This window comes from Amblyraja radiata, chromosome 22, assembly GCF_010909765.2.
Source record: "Amblyraja radiata isolate CabotCenter1 chromosome 22, sAmbRad1.1.pri, whole genome shotgun sequence".
NCBI classification, from domain to species: domain Eukaryota; kingdom Metazoa; phylum Chordata; class Chondrichthyes; order Rajiformes; family Rajidae; genus Amblyraja; species Amblyraja radiata.
In genome coordinates, this window is record NC_045977.1 from 43,285,791 (window position 1) to 43,299,451 (window position 13,661).

The 13,661-nt window shown below is 43.0% G+C and overlaps 1 protein-coding gene across 1 annotated transcript in view; it reads left to right on the plus strand.

Moving 5' to 3' along the window:
- tmc7 (transmembrane channel like 7) overlaps positions 1–13,661 on the plus strand; it is a 47,413-nt gene that overhangs the window by 32,623 nt on the left and 1,129 nt on the right. Inside the window, exons 10-16 of the mRNA XM_033041217.1 lie at positions 3,929–4,046; positions 4,590–4,687; positions 4,993–5,176; positions 6,496–6,626; positions 8,622–8,777; positions 9,832–9,910; positions 12,404–13,650. Coding sequence (XP_032897108.1) covers positions 3,929–4,046; positions 4,590–4,687; positions 4,993–5,176; positions 6,496–6,626; positions 8,622–8,777; positions 9,832–9,910; positions 12,404–12,502 — 865 coding nt within the window. The 3' untranslated portion in view covers positions 12,503–13,650. The remainder of the gene's footprint in view (positions 1–3,928; positions 4,047–4,589; positions 4,688–4,992; positions 5,177–6,495; positions 6,627–8,621; positions 8,778–9,831; positions 9,911–12,403; positions 13,651–13,661) is intronic.

The following is a 13,661-nucleotide window of genomic DNA, read 5'->3' on the forward strand; positions in this document are numbered from 1 at the left end:
CTGGCCCTCTTGCAGCCAGGTCTCTGTAATTCCCACAACATCATACTTGCCAATTTCTAACTGAGCCTCGAGCTCGTCCACTTTATTTCTTATACTTCGCGCATTCATATACAACACTTTGACCTCCGTATTCACGTCCCCCCTCGCACCACTCACAATTGACCCTGACCTTACTCTTTTATCCCTTCTCGAACTTTCTTTCCCATCAATTCGAGAATCTTTTGTAATTTTACCTGTAGTCGCCTCCCCTTTAACTCCATCATTATACTCCCAATTTGTCAATCCCTCCCCCCCACTATTTAGTTTAAACCCACACATGTAGCCCTACCAAACCTGCCTGCCAGAACGTCGGTCCCCCTCCATTTAAGGTGTAACCCGTCCATTTTGTACAGGTCACCCCTACCTCAGAAGAGATCCCAGTGGTTTATAAATCTAAATCCTTGCTCCCTGCATCAGCCCCTCAGCCACACACTCAGATCCCCTATCTCCCTGTTCCTGTCCTCACTAGCATGAGGTATTGGAAGCAATCCACAGATAACCACCCTAGAAGTCCTAATTTTCAGTATTCTTCCCAACTTTCTGAACTCGCGTTGCGGAATTCCTTCCTCTTGTTTCCAATGTTGTTTGTGCCTACGTGCACAACTACTGCCGGCTGTTCACCTTCTCTCTCGAGGATGTTCTGAATTTGGTTCATGACATCTTAAACCCTGGCACCAGGGAGGCAACAGACCATCCTCGTATCTCGTCTGCCGCCACAGAATCTCCTGTCTGCTCCTCGGGCAATGGAGTCACCCACCACTAGGGCTCTGCCCGACGTTGGTCTCGCTGGTCGAGTCTCATCCCTAGGATTGGAGCCACCGACCTGTCCGCCGCTCGGACTGGAAGCGTCGTCTCCCCCGACAGCTCTCGAGGGCGTACCTGTTTTCATTAGGCACAGCCGCCTGGGTCTCCTGCACTCCAAGTTTACTCCCCTTCCTCACCCACCTTTGTTCTTCTTGTATCCTTGGTGAGACAACCTCACTGTAGATCCTGTCCAGGAAACTCTCCTGAGGTCATCAAGTTGCTTCTCCAGTGCCCCAACACGGTCCTTCAGGAGCTGAACCTGGACACACTTACCACAGTTGTAGCAGCCAGAGGCACCATCAGTGTCCCTGGCCTCCCACATCCTGCAAGCATCACACACTGAATCATCTTACCCGTCATGTCTTCACCGTGTCCCATCCTCTCCAACTTTTGGCGAAGTCTCCTCTCCTCGCCGAAGACTCTCGAGCACTTCCCTTGACAAGGCCGCTCCCTGACTGCAAACTTTGCTAGTACCAGCTGATAAATTGCCCAATTCGCCACTTAACCAATTTGCAATCAAATTCCACAGCCAATCACCGAACTCACTGCTGCCGCTCCCGAACTTGAAGGTATGTGCTCCTCTTAGCTGGTCGCGCCCAGTTTTAAACTAACCGCTACTGAAAGGAAACACAAAGAAACTTGAGTGGCCAAGTCAATTACCAGATCTGAACCCAATTGAGCATGCCTTTTATATGCTGAAGGGAAAACTGTAGGGGACTAGCCCCCAAAACAAGCATAAGCTCAAGATGGCTGCAATACAGGCCTGGCAGAGCATCACCAGAGAAGACACCCAGCAACTGGTGATGTCCATGGAATCGCAGACTTCAAGCAGTCATTGCATGCAAAGGATATGCAACAAAATACTAAACGTGACTACATTCATTTACATGACATTGCTGTGTCCCAAACATTATGGGGCCCTGAAACGGGAGGACTATGTATAAACACTGCTGTAGTTTCTACATGGTGAAACCAAAATGTATAAAAATAGCCCTTATTAAAATCTGACAATGTGCACTTTAACCACATGTGATTTTTTTCTATTACAAATCTTAAATTGTGGAGTACAGAGGCAAACAAGTAAATGATGGGTCTTTGTCCCAAACATTATGGAGGGCACTGTAGTTGCTGTAACAGATGCTCTTTCCACCTCTCCAGCAGCACCATAAAGTGTGGACACTTCCCTACCATTTCTTGACCTCACTATCTCCATCACAGGTGATAGACTTTTGACCGACATCCACTATAAACCCACTGATCCCACGGCTATCTAGACTACACTTCTTCCCACCCTGCTTCCTGTAAGGACCCCATCCCCTACTCCCAATTCCTCCGTCTTCGCCGCATCTGCTCCCAGGATGAGGTGTTCCACACCAGGGCATCGGAGATGTCCTCATTCTTCAGGGAACGGGGGTTCCCCTCCTCCACCATAGATGAGGCTCTCACCAGGGTCTCTTCCATACCCCGCAACACTGCTCTCTCTCCCCATCCCCCCACTCGCAACAACGGCAGAGTCCCCCTAGTCCTCACCTTCCACCCCACTAGCCGTCACATACAACAAATAGTCCTCCGTCAGTTTCGCCACCTCCAACATGACCCCACCACTCGCCACATCGTCCCATCTCCACCCCGTCTGCTCTCTGCAAAGACCGCTCCCTCCGTAACTCCCTGGTCAATTCTTCCCTTCCCTCCCGCACCACCCCCTCCCCGGGCACTTTCCGTTGCAACCGCAAGAGATGCTCCACTTGTCGCTTTACCTCCCCCCTCGACTCCATTCAAGGACCCAAGCAGTCGTTCCAGGTGCGACAGGGGTTCACCTGCACCTCCTCCAACCTCATCTATTGCATCCGCTGCTCTAGATGTCAGCTGATCTACATCGGTGAGATCAAGCGTAGGCTTGGCGATCGTTTCGTCAAACACCTCCGCTCGGTCCACATTAACCAACCTGATCTCCATGTGACTCAGCACTTCAACTCCCCCTCCCATTCCGAATCTGACCGTTCTGTCCTGGGCCTCCTCCATGGCCAGAGTGAGCACCACCGGAAACTGGAGGAGCAGCACCTCATATTCCGCTTGGGCAGTCTGCATCCCAGTGGCCTGAACATTGACTTTTCCAATTTCCGGTAGCCCTTGCTGTCTCCTCCCCTCAGCTCTCCACAGCCCTCTAGCTCCTCCTCTTCCTTTCTTCCCCCCCCCCCCCCCCCCCACCCCCTCTGCATCAGTCTGAAGAAGGGTTTCGGCCCGAAACGTCGCCTATTTCCTTCGCTCCATAGATGCTGCCGCACCCGCTGAGTTTCTCCAGCATTTTTGTCTACCATAAAGTGTGGAGTCCACACTGATTCTACACTGAGTGCTGAGCTGTTGATGTAAATAGCTGGTTGAATGCAACACTCACTTTACTGGTTGAAGCAGAGTTCATGGTAACGTTTAGAAATAATTTATGGATGCTAATTGTAGGAAGGCAGAATACGAGAGCAGTGGAAACAAACATAAATTGATTATTCTGAATGACTTGATTTAGTGTTTTGTTTTTTTTTCCATCCATGGAATTATTTTGAAGTTATCTTTTATTATTTCCCCAATGCTGGTTCAGATATACCATCTAGTTAATACCTGTGAACTTTGCTGCACTTTGAATTTACCTCTGTATAGGAAGCTTTAACTTGAAACCACATTTTTATATCATGTTGTTTCCATAGTAAATAAGTCATAAAAAGTCCAGCCTGATTCGACCATCATTTATGAAGTAACAGTAAAACAAACACATAGAACTAGATTTTTATGTATTTCTAAGGTTATGGAGATAATATATAAAATAAATTTAGAAAGGCTGAATCTTGATGCTTAAATATGCAAGTGAAAGAAGAGTTAGGAATCTTGTATAAATTGCGAGGATAAATCTGTTGTGTATAAAGTAAGAGTTCAGTAGAGTAACAAGCATGCATCTTCTGCCAGCAAAGATTAAAAATCCTTCAGTTGGTGGTGGATATTTTAGAACCGAGATTCATTCCATGTTTTTTACGTTTCTCCTCATACTCTGCATAGAAACAACAAACTGAAGCTTATTAATTGTAAATTTCTGCAGGTCTGTCTTTGTGCGATTGGCTAATATTATTGTCCTCTTGGTGAGCTTATGGTTACAAATTACAACATGCGATGATAAAGAATGCAAGACTTGTGGATACAACCATAAATTGTACCCAGTGAGTAAATTAAGTTGTAACTCCTACAACCTTTTAAGAAAAACAACTAATTTGTATATTGTTTTAGAGGTATTAAGAAGTTTAATTAGAAGAGCAGTTGATGCACGGATAAATGATGCCGTCGTCACAAGCATACAGTCATAGAGCATGAAACTAACCCAACGGCTAGTCCCATTTGTCTTTGTTTGGCACAGACCCCTCTAAGTCAGGATTTAGCTCAACAAAGCAAGGGGAAAGAACCTATTCAAGAATTAATCTGGCACAGAAAACGACTATAATTTCCAAAAGGAGTGTAGAATGTGCTATTTACCATTACATTGTTGATGAGGTCATGTGGCAAGGAATTCAACTCCATATAATGAATAACTTATTATCATTGAATATTAAATTACATATCCGGCAATTACTTTACAGACTTTCATGAAATCTTCCAGTATTACTATATAAACTATATTGGTTGTAAAGCATGTTTTACAGAGCGACGCAGGAGAAATACTTTGTTAACAAAATGAACAAAGTTATTTGTTTCTTTCTTTATTCCAGTGTTGGGAAACTCGAATAGGACAAGAGATGTACAAGTTGATGATATTTGACCTGATTATAATTGCTTCTGTTACGTTGTTTGTGGAGTTTCCCAGAAAGTAAGCAATATTTCTCTTTCTCTTCTCCCTTGACAGTTTTCAAAGTAAACTAAATTAGTCGATTAGTTTTATTTTCTTCCACAAATGTAATTGTAAGATTTTTATTTAAAAATCATCAACCATTATGAAATCATGTCATTGTTTAAAACTGCTAATTAACATGCATTTTCTATTTATGGAATGATTTCTAGACCTGATGAAAGTAATAGAAGAGCAACGTTCTGAATATAAATATGACTACTATATTAGATGTAGAACTTTTATACAGTGTGCCTTCATACACAATGTGATCTTTTGTTGTGCAGATTGCTGGTGACATTTTGCCCTTTTCCACCATTCACATGGTGGGGGCAACAACAGTTCAGTGTTCCACAGAATGTGCTGGCAATTGTGTATGGGCAGACCATCTGCTGGATAGGAACATTTTATTCACCATTGCTTCCTGGAATAGCAACCATCAAGTATTTCACTATATTTTATATCAAAAAGGTACATTATTTGACAAAATGTACAAATGAAACTGTTCAGATAAATGTTTACAATTGTAGATAGAATGAAATTTCATTCGCACTAATTCCTGCCACATTCATATTGTTTGTAATCACAAACACAATCTTTAGTGAAGGCCCATCGCTGGACCTCCTGACATTTACTTTGGGATTTCCAGTGAAGGGTAACACTGATGTCACGTGTTGATGCCCAATGAGTCACTTGTCACAGTCTTAACAAAAACAGTGGCATAAATAATGTTTTATGGCATTTCACAGCTTGTGAAGGAAAACAAATAAAAATGGATGAAGGAATAGATGGGTAAGATCCTAATGGGCCTGTCCCACTTAGGCGACTGCAGGAGACTATGCAGTGGCCACATGTTCTCGGCTGGTTGGTCGTGAGTTCCCACATTCTGGGAACTAGTCGTGGCCTCATTATGGTCGCCGCAAATTGTTCAACATGTTGAACAAAATAGCGGCGACCAGAATGAAGCCGCCATGGAGAGTAGCAAAAATTCTTGTGCCGTAGGCGGGTCACCAGGAGGTCCTAGTGGGTCGCCAGGAGGTCGTAGATTCTCGTAGATTGTAGCCGGTGCTGACCGGTGAATTTCATTGGCTCATTGGGGGAAAAAAAATTAAGCAGTAGTTTTCAGAACCAAGGATAACCGAGCGGTAATGTTAAATGTCTGCCGAGCTTCACAGCCGTGTATCTCTGGCTTCTTTATTGTCTCCACTCCTTCTCCCCCCTCTCCCCCCTCTCCCCATCTCTTACTTACCGTACAATGTGCATTAGCCGTCTAAATTACAGCGCCAACCTTCCTGTTCATCGCGTGGTGTCTGTATCACCTTGGCTTTGCACCGTGTGAATTTCACTCAGACAGCGCTCCCTCCGCTTGCCCTGTCCCCGCCTGCTTAACGGGCTGGTGAAGGAAGGTGTGTGTGTGTGCGTGTGTTCCACCCTGACAGTCGTCGTTTCAGTTGCCGGTTTTTCAGGCGACTGCCGGCAACTTGACAGTCCCCTGAAAAATCGCCTAAGTGGGACAAGCCCATAAGTTTAAGTTACTGCTGAATGTGAAGTGGATAATCTTCACTGGCACTCGAAGACCACTTAACTGGCTGGACTGTCGAGGGCTAAGGACAAAATGCTAGAAAATGGGAATTATATATGTGGGTATAGGATGGATAGCATGGATATGGTAAGCCCAAGGTCTATGCTGTGTGACTGGTCCTGAGCTAGGCGGTGGCATGGGTCAAATTATGTGAAAACCTATAAATAAATATTACCATGAAAGGAATAAACTGTTGTGAATATTTCAGATTTCTTTGATGAACAACTGCCAGCCATCCACCAGACCTTTTCGAGCATCGAGTTCTAACTTTTTCTTCCTAGCAGTTCTGTTAATTGGACTTCCATTGGCCTGCGTTCCGATAATCTTCAGTATTGCATTGTAAGTTTCCCATGGCACTTCAACATTACTGTAGCACATTTCCCAGCATCTTGTGCAACAACTTTAGTCTAAATCATGGTTTCATATGTACCTGCATCACTAGTTACATTCTCTTTGTTATTTTGACTAAGTATTAAATCCAAAATAAATCTATAGTGGTAAATTTGGTCTAGAAATTCATCAAGAAAATCTGTATAACATTTGTATGTTTGTTTTAAAATTCAGAAACTTCCTTCAAAAACACTTCTGCTTTGATAAAAAAAAAGTATTAACATTTCTATTCCTTTTCCAATATCCAATGCAAAATAAACTTTTCACAACAAGCACAACCAAGCCAGATGATTATTAGTCAGTCCCTTATTTGTCAGCAATGGGGCAAAGTCAGGGAACTTGAGAGGATAATAGACCTGGATAACAGGTCCAGCCCACAGTGGGATTGGAGCACAGTTGATCATTTTAAATTATATTTAAGAGGGAGTTAGATGTGGCCCTTGTAGCTAAAGGGATCAGGGGGTATGGAGAGAAGGCAGGTACGGGATACCGAGTTGGATGATCAGCCATGATCATATTGAATGGCGGTGCAGGCTCAAAGGGCCGAATGGCCTACTCCTGCACCTATTTTCTATGTTTCTATGAAAGCAATGTATATTAAATAAAGAAAAATGCTGGTATATATATGTTGATTGTTTAATACAGGGATTAGAATTGGCATGAACTCAATTTAGTGGTAATTGTGAAATCAATCTTGCTTACATTTTTCTTGAGAACTTGGCATAATGATGCAGCTTGAACTGCATAGCTTGATATATTCTCAATAATGTCTACAAGATATCTCCTGTAAGGAAGCTTCAGGTTTCAATGAGGCACGCGTTCATAAACTCAGTTATTGGCCAATGTAATTCAATTCAATTCAATTCAATTCAAAGCACTTTATTCGTCCCCGAGGGGCAATTTTGGGTTGTCAGCAGTGATACAATAATAAAGAACACATAACCACAATAAAAATGTAAAACAAACATCCACCACAGCATTCATCACTGTGGTGGAAGGCACAAAAATTTGGCCAGTCCTCCTCCATTTCCCCCCCGTGGACAGGACCAGAGTCCAGAGTCAGTCCAGGATCGGCTCTTCCTCACCGGAGACCGCGGCTTTAAGTTGTTGTAGGCCGCAGGCCGGCGGTCGAGATTTAAAGTCTCCGCGGCAGCCAGAAGCACCGTAGACTGCAGGGCCGGCGGTCGAAGCTCCCCTCCAGGGGTGATGGTAAGTCCATGCCGGCCCCGCGGTAGAAGTTGGCCGCGGCCCACAGTGATGGCTTCTTCTTCCCCCGGGTCCCCCACGAGGGATCCCGGGCTGTAGACGCCGCACCAGCTGGAGCTCTGCAGACCGCGGCTTCAGGCCGCGACTTCAGGCTGCCGGCTGCCCCGGGCCAGCGAAACGGAGCGCTCCCCTCCAGCGAGGGCTCACCCGCTCCATGGAGGAGGCGACCGAAGCGGTTTCCCCCTTACCCCCTTACCCCCCCACACCACCCCCCACACAAAACACACCGAGAAACACAAAATACATACTTTAAAACATACTAAAAAATAAGAAAAAGTTGAAAAAACTGACGCGCTGCTGACAAGGCAGCCGCCAGAGCAGCGCCCCCTAACTATGGAAGTGATCTGAGTTCTGAGTTTAGTTTAGTGTCATATGTACCAAGGTAGAGTGAAAATAATATAACATCCAAATTAAATGCATTCATGTTGCGATTGGAACTTTGAACTAATTATTTCAAAACCAAACACTTGGGAAAACAGAGCAGCTGAATTCTCTCTGAAACAAGAGAACATATTTGTCCAGAGTGGATATGTTTATAGGGAAAAGGGAAATGTTTTCACAAGGGGTATAATGTTCAGTATTTATATTTAGTTTTATGGAAAGACATATTTTAAGATGGATATTGGTCATTTTTATGTGCCAAAATTAATAGCGATTTTTCTTTCCTCTGTCAAACAGAATTAATTCATCAAAATCTTGTGGGCCATTTATTAATTTCAATACCACTTGGGAAATTATACCGCACACTATCAACGCCTTTCCAGAGAGTCTCCGGCGGCTTCTGTATGGATTGGCGTCCGAAATCTTTGCTGTGCCATTCTTCATCTTCGTGTGGTAAGTATTTCATTTGTTTCCTTTTCCTGTTGGGCCACAAAATATTCTTCTGTTTAATAAATGTCCATCTTTTCGGGCTGTCCCTCGGGGTCAGTGGTGACTTGCTTCTGTTCTCATTCTGTGGTTGGGTTCTATAGGTCTTCAGTGTGAGACCCCTCCACTGGCAGAAAGGGAGTGGGGTGTCTGTTTCAGGAGTCTGTTGATGGGCATGTGAGCAATGTACCAGATGCATCATGACTTGGTGTATTTAACATCTCAGTGCAGGGCTGTAGGCCAAGGAGAGAATGCTGACTGGTTCTCTTCTGCTGTCTCTGAATTTGGAAGATTTTGGTGGTACCTCGTTGGTGCTTGGACATGGCAGCTCAGGTGGGCCGCATCTTTGAAATACTCAGCAGTCTACAGATCACTGCCTGAAACTAGCAGATTAACTTCTTTCCTCACGGAGGATTGTCAGAGGGTAGTTAATCTGTGGAACTCATCGCCACAGAGGGCTGTGGAGGCCAAGTCAGTGGAAAATTTTAAGGCAGAGAGAGACAAATTCTTGATTAGAACTTGTGTCAAGGGTTATGGGGAGAAGGCAGGAAAATGGGATTAGGAGGCAGAGATCGACCATGATTGAATTGGCCGACCTCTGGAATGGGCTTGATGGGCCGAATGGTCTAGTTCTACTCCGACAACTTGTGAACATTATATTACTGATTAAATATGGGTCACAAAAGTACAAATTTACATGTTACACAAAGGATGGTAAACTCCAATAATGATGTACATTTGGGGCTTTTGGGTGTTAATTCTACCGATAGCCCGTTAATGAAAGATTGTTCGATGTTTAGATGTCAGCATGGTTTAGTTGTCTTGTTTGTTTACTATCAAATGAATCTTAAATATTTGATCAGATTGCACACCTTCAAATACGCTTTAATTAATACAAACCTCCAGTGAAACTCCATTTTTATTCTAATGTTGATGCCTGTTTGGGTGCAGAAGATGATAACAAGAATTTGTCCCGACATAAAGATGGGCATCATTCCCACTTTGTTCCTCTTCTCTCCAGCCTCATCCTGTTTTATCTCGTGGCTTTGGCTGCAGCACACAAACGCGTCGTCATGCAACTGCGGGACCAACTGGCTATGGTGAGTGACCCCCATCGGCTTCTTCATTAGGTGTAGAGTATCAGCAACATTCATCTGCCATGATGCAAGTTCAAACATTGTCATATAACTCAGTCTGATATATTTGCCCTGTCAACATACAGGTGAATATAATGGGCCCATCATTATGTGAGGGGAAAGTAACATATAATAAAAAATAAGAAAATAATTTTAAAATGGCAACAACAGGCGGGAAGCAGATGCAGAGGTGTATTGGTTCCGTGGGTACTAACTAAACTCAGACTGAAATATGGAGTTTGCAAGTTTCTGTGATGGGTCCTTTTCAATGTTCTGACCACAATTATTGTCAATCAACTCTGAAAAATATAACTTCTAATCCCAATTGTCAGTGAGATTGTTATTTTTACTGTTTCCTCTCTGATTTGGCATTTAATTTATTCACCTATTGAATTGAATACTTTGTCACATGTGACAAGTCTCAGTGAAATTCTTTCCTTGCGTACCCAAGGACTGCAAATTGTCACCCATAAAGGGCGAGTACAGTCACATATTCCCCCTCCCGCAAGGTGGTTGCCTCACGCTGGGTCCTCCTTTGTTCCTTCCCCCACGCGTACTGTCACAAATTCCCCCTCCCTCAAGGTGGTCCCCTCACGCAGGGTCCTCCTTTGTTCCTTCCCTCAGCAGCTGCTTCCACATATCCGTCCTCGACTGTCAGTCGGCGCCATCATCGACTGCCGTGCCGACCTCTCCACTATTGCCGCCAGGTCCTCTCCGGACACCTCCGTGGTGGTGACCCGGGCCCCAGCCGCGGGCTGTACAGACCCAGGCACTGATGGTCGCAGGCTTCGTCCACCCTCCGCGAGGCTCCACCTCCGGCATCGGCTTCTCAGCGGCACGTCTGGAAGGCGTAGAAACCTGTGTGCTTACATTTACCTCGTATTGGTAACTTTGCTATCCTTCAATTTGATTTGTTCCTAGATGCAGGATACTTTCAGTAATCTATCAATAGCCACCTTAGATGCCATTCTTCAACTGATCACAACCTAGTAGATTTAAACATATAAACATATACTAAAGTAATAATATGTGAACAACAGTGAGCAGATCAGTTTTTATAAAAATGAAAATGTAGATTATTTTCAACAGTGATGCAAGAATGATGTGCAGAATCTATCTCCAGCTGCTGGTCACAGCCCTTATTCCCATCCTCTATCATTTATGCAAGTTTGTTTCTTGGCATTGTTGAGGCTCCTGGTACAGATGGGAAGAACTGATTTGAATATTACAAATGATGACCCAGTACTGTCATCAGCTTAACAATACTATGTTAAGTTGATGTTGGGGGAATCTGCACATTTTGATGCTGCTAAACTTATCCACATTGCTTTAGAAGATCGTTTGTTTACAATAGAACCGTTATCTACAATAGGATTAATGTCATAAGGAATAGGAGTAGAATAAGGCCATTCGGCCCATCAAGTCTACTCTGCCATTAAATCATGGCTGATTTATCTCCCTCCTAACCCAATTCTCTTGCCTTCTCCCCATAACCACTGACACCCGTACTAATCAAGAATCTATTTATCATTGCCGTAAAAACATCCACTGACTTGGCGTCCACAGCCGTCTGTGGCAAAGAATTCCACAGATTCACCACCCTCTAACTAAAGACATTTCTCCTCATCTACTTCCTTTAATTTTAATATACAACTTGAAGATAGTGGCCCAGCACCGACCCTTGTGGAACTCCACTAATCACTGGCAGCCAACCAGAAAAAGCCCCCTTTATTGCCGCTCCTTGTGTTCTGTCATCCAGCCAACCTGATATCCATGCTTGTATCTGCACTTTGATACCATAGGCTCTCATCTTCCTTAGCAGCCTCACATGTGGCACCTTATCAAAGGCTTTCTGAAAATCTAAGTAAATTACATCTACTGACTCTCCTTTGTCTGTCCTGCTATTTACTTTTTCAAAGAATTCCAACATATTTGTCAAGTAAGACCTCCCCTTCACAAACCTATGCTAACTTCAGTCTAACGTCCAGAAGCTGGTTTTCCAGTCTGCCAAAGGATCAACAGCAACGATCTCACAAATCGCCGACCATTAGTGTGTTCATCCACCCTCAGCCTTGTTCTGACTTCAGTTGTCGTGTTCATTGGAGACTTTCTGCTGGTGCTGTAAAATGATAGATCTGTGGTGGTCCAAGTGAATGGTGGGGCAGGCTCATTCAACCCTTTGTGTACGTGAGATCACCCTGCAAACAATGACCAAATTGTTCTACCATTTCATTCAGAGACTTGTGATAGGTTTAATCGTTTAACAGATATCTAGTTGATCTAATAATACTTAACTTTATTGAATCCGAACAAGTTTCTAGAAAGAAGACAAGATGTATTTGTTTTAGATTTATTGGAGGTGCAATATATTGCTTATTCGGTATATATAAATTATTTGATGGTGTAATTTTATGAGCAATGGCAAAACATCAATATACCATTGATTTATTTCTGCAGCAAGGTCGTGACAAGCAATATCTGATCAGAAAACTGACAAGGGAATCATTAATTGCAAAGAAGAGACTTGCCATGTCTAATGCTGAGAAACTGAAATAGGTTTTAATCACATTTCAAGTGCACACAGGTGAACAGCAAGCTGCTGTGAGACATAACTAACATTTGGAGATTGTTCTGTAATGGATGATTTTTCTGAAAACCTTTCTTGACAATTTTGTTGCTGATAAAGTTATCAGTTTTTCAAAAATGTTCTTGGGGCATTTTTCTTCCTAATACTTAAAATTGTACCTTTGCCATATTAAAATCCATGTTTGCTGGAAATCTCTGGGTAACTGTATGTATTGATTTATTGTGTACTCATTTTTAAAACATAGCATTTGTTTATCATTTATTTCCCTCTGTACTTCCTATAGAGGGTTGCATAGACTACTAGAAAATAGTGTTATTTATTTATGTGCGTTTTCTTTAACAATTTACCACTGTGAAGCAATCAGTACTGTTCAAATATTACATACACTACAAACACCACCCATACACTTCATTACCTTGTTTCAAAAACATTTCTGATGGATCAATTGATAAAGGAGATAATTTTGTGTTGAGGATTTTATAATTTCTGAAATATGGCTTGAGACTGCTGCACAAGGAAAATCTAGTTTCCTCAGAAACAAATGTGGACTACAGTCACCTGCTCTGATTGTCGGTAGCTTCTATCGTACTGATTTGCGTCACCATTCCTTTATATAATCACCATCTAAAGCTGCTGTTTAGTGAGCGGGGCTGATATGATTTGGTCAACAGTTGTGACTGGAACGCTTCACTCAAACAGCCTTAGATTTTCTAAAATTCAACTTCATGGTTTTAATTTCTATGGTGGTTTACCCAATTATCTGCTGGAACTTAACACATAAAGCCTGTTTTGCAAATGAGATGTTTGGTTGAGGTTACCTTTGTTGATGTTCCATGGCTATAAAATGTAGAATATCAATGTAATTACAAAATATACAGTCATATGCTTGTGTATTGTTGTGTCCTGCAGTTCCTGCAAAGGGTTAAACTTTTAGCACATGTCCTCACCTGCTGGTTAATAATGTCTATTATTAAATTATTTTTTCTTTATCTCTCAGAAATCACTACCATGGGAGATTTGATGGTGAAACATTGGGATGGATCTTGCTAGTAAGATTGATAATAAACACCACCCACCAGTATTAGTGTACTGTACACTACAGTACACCAGTATTAGTGTACTGTACAC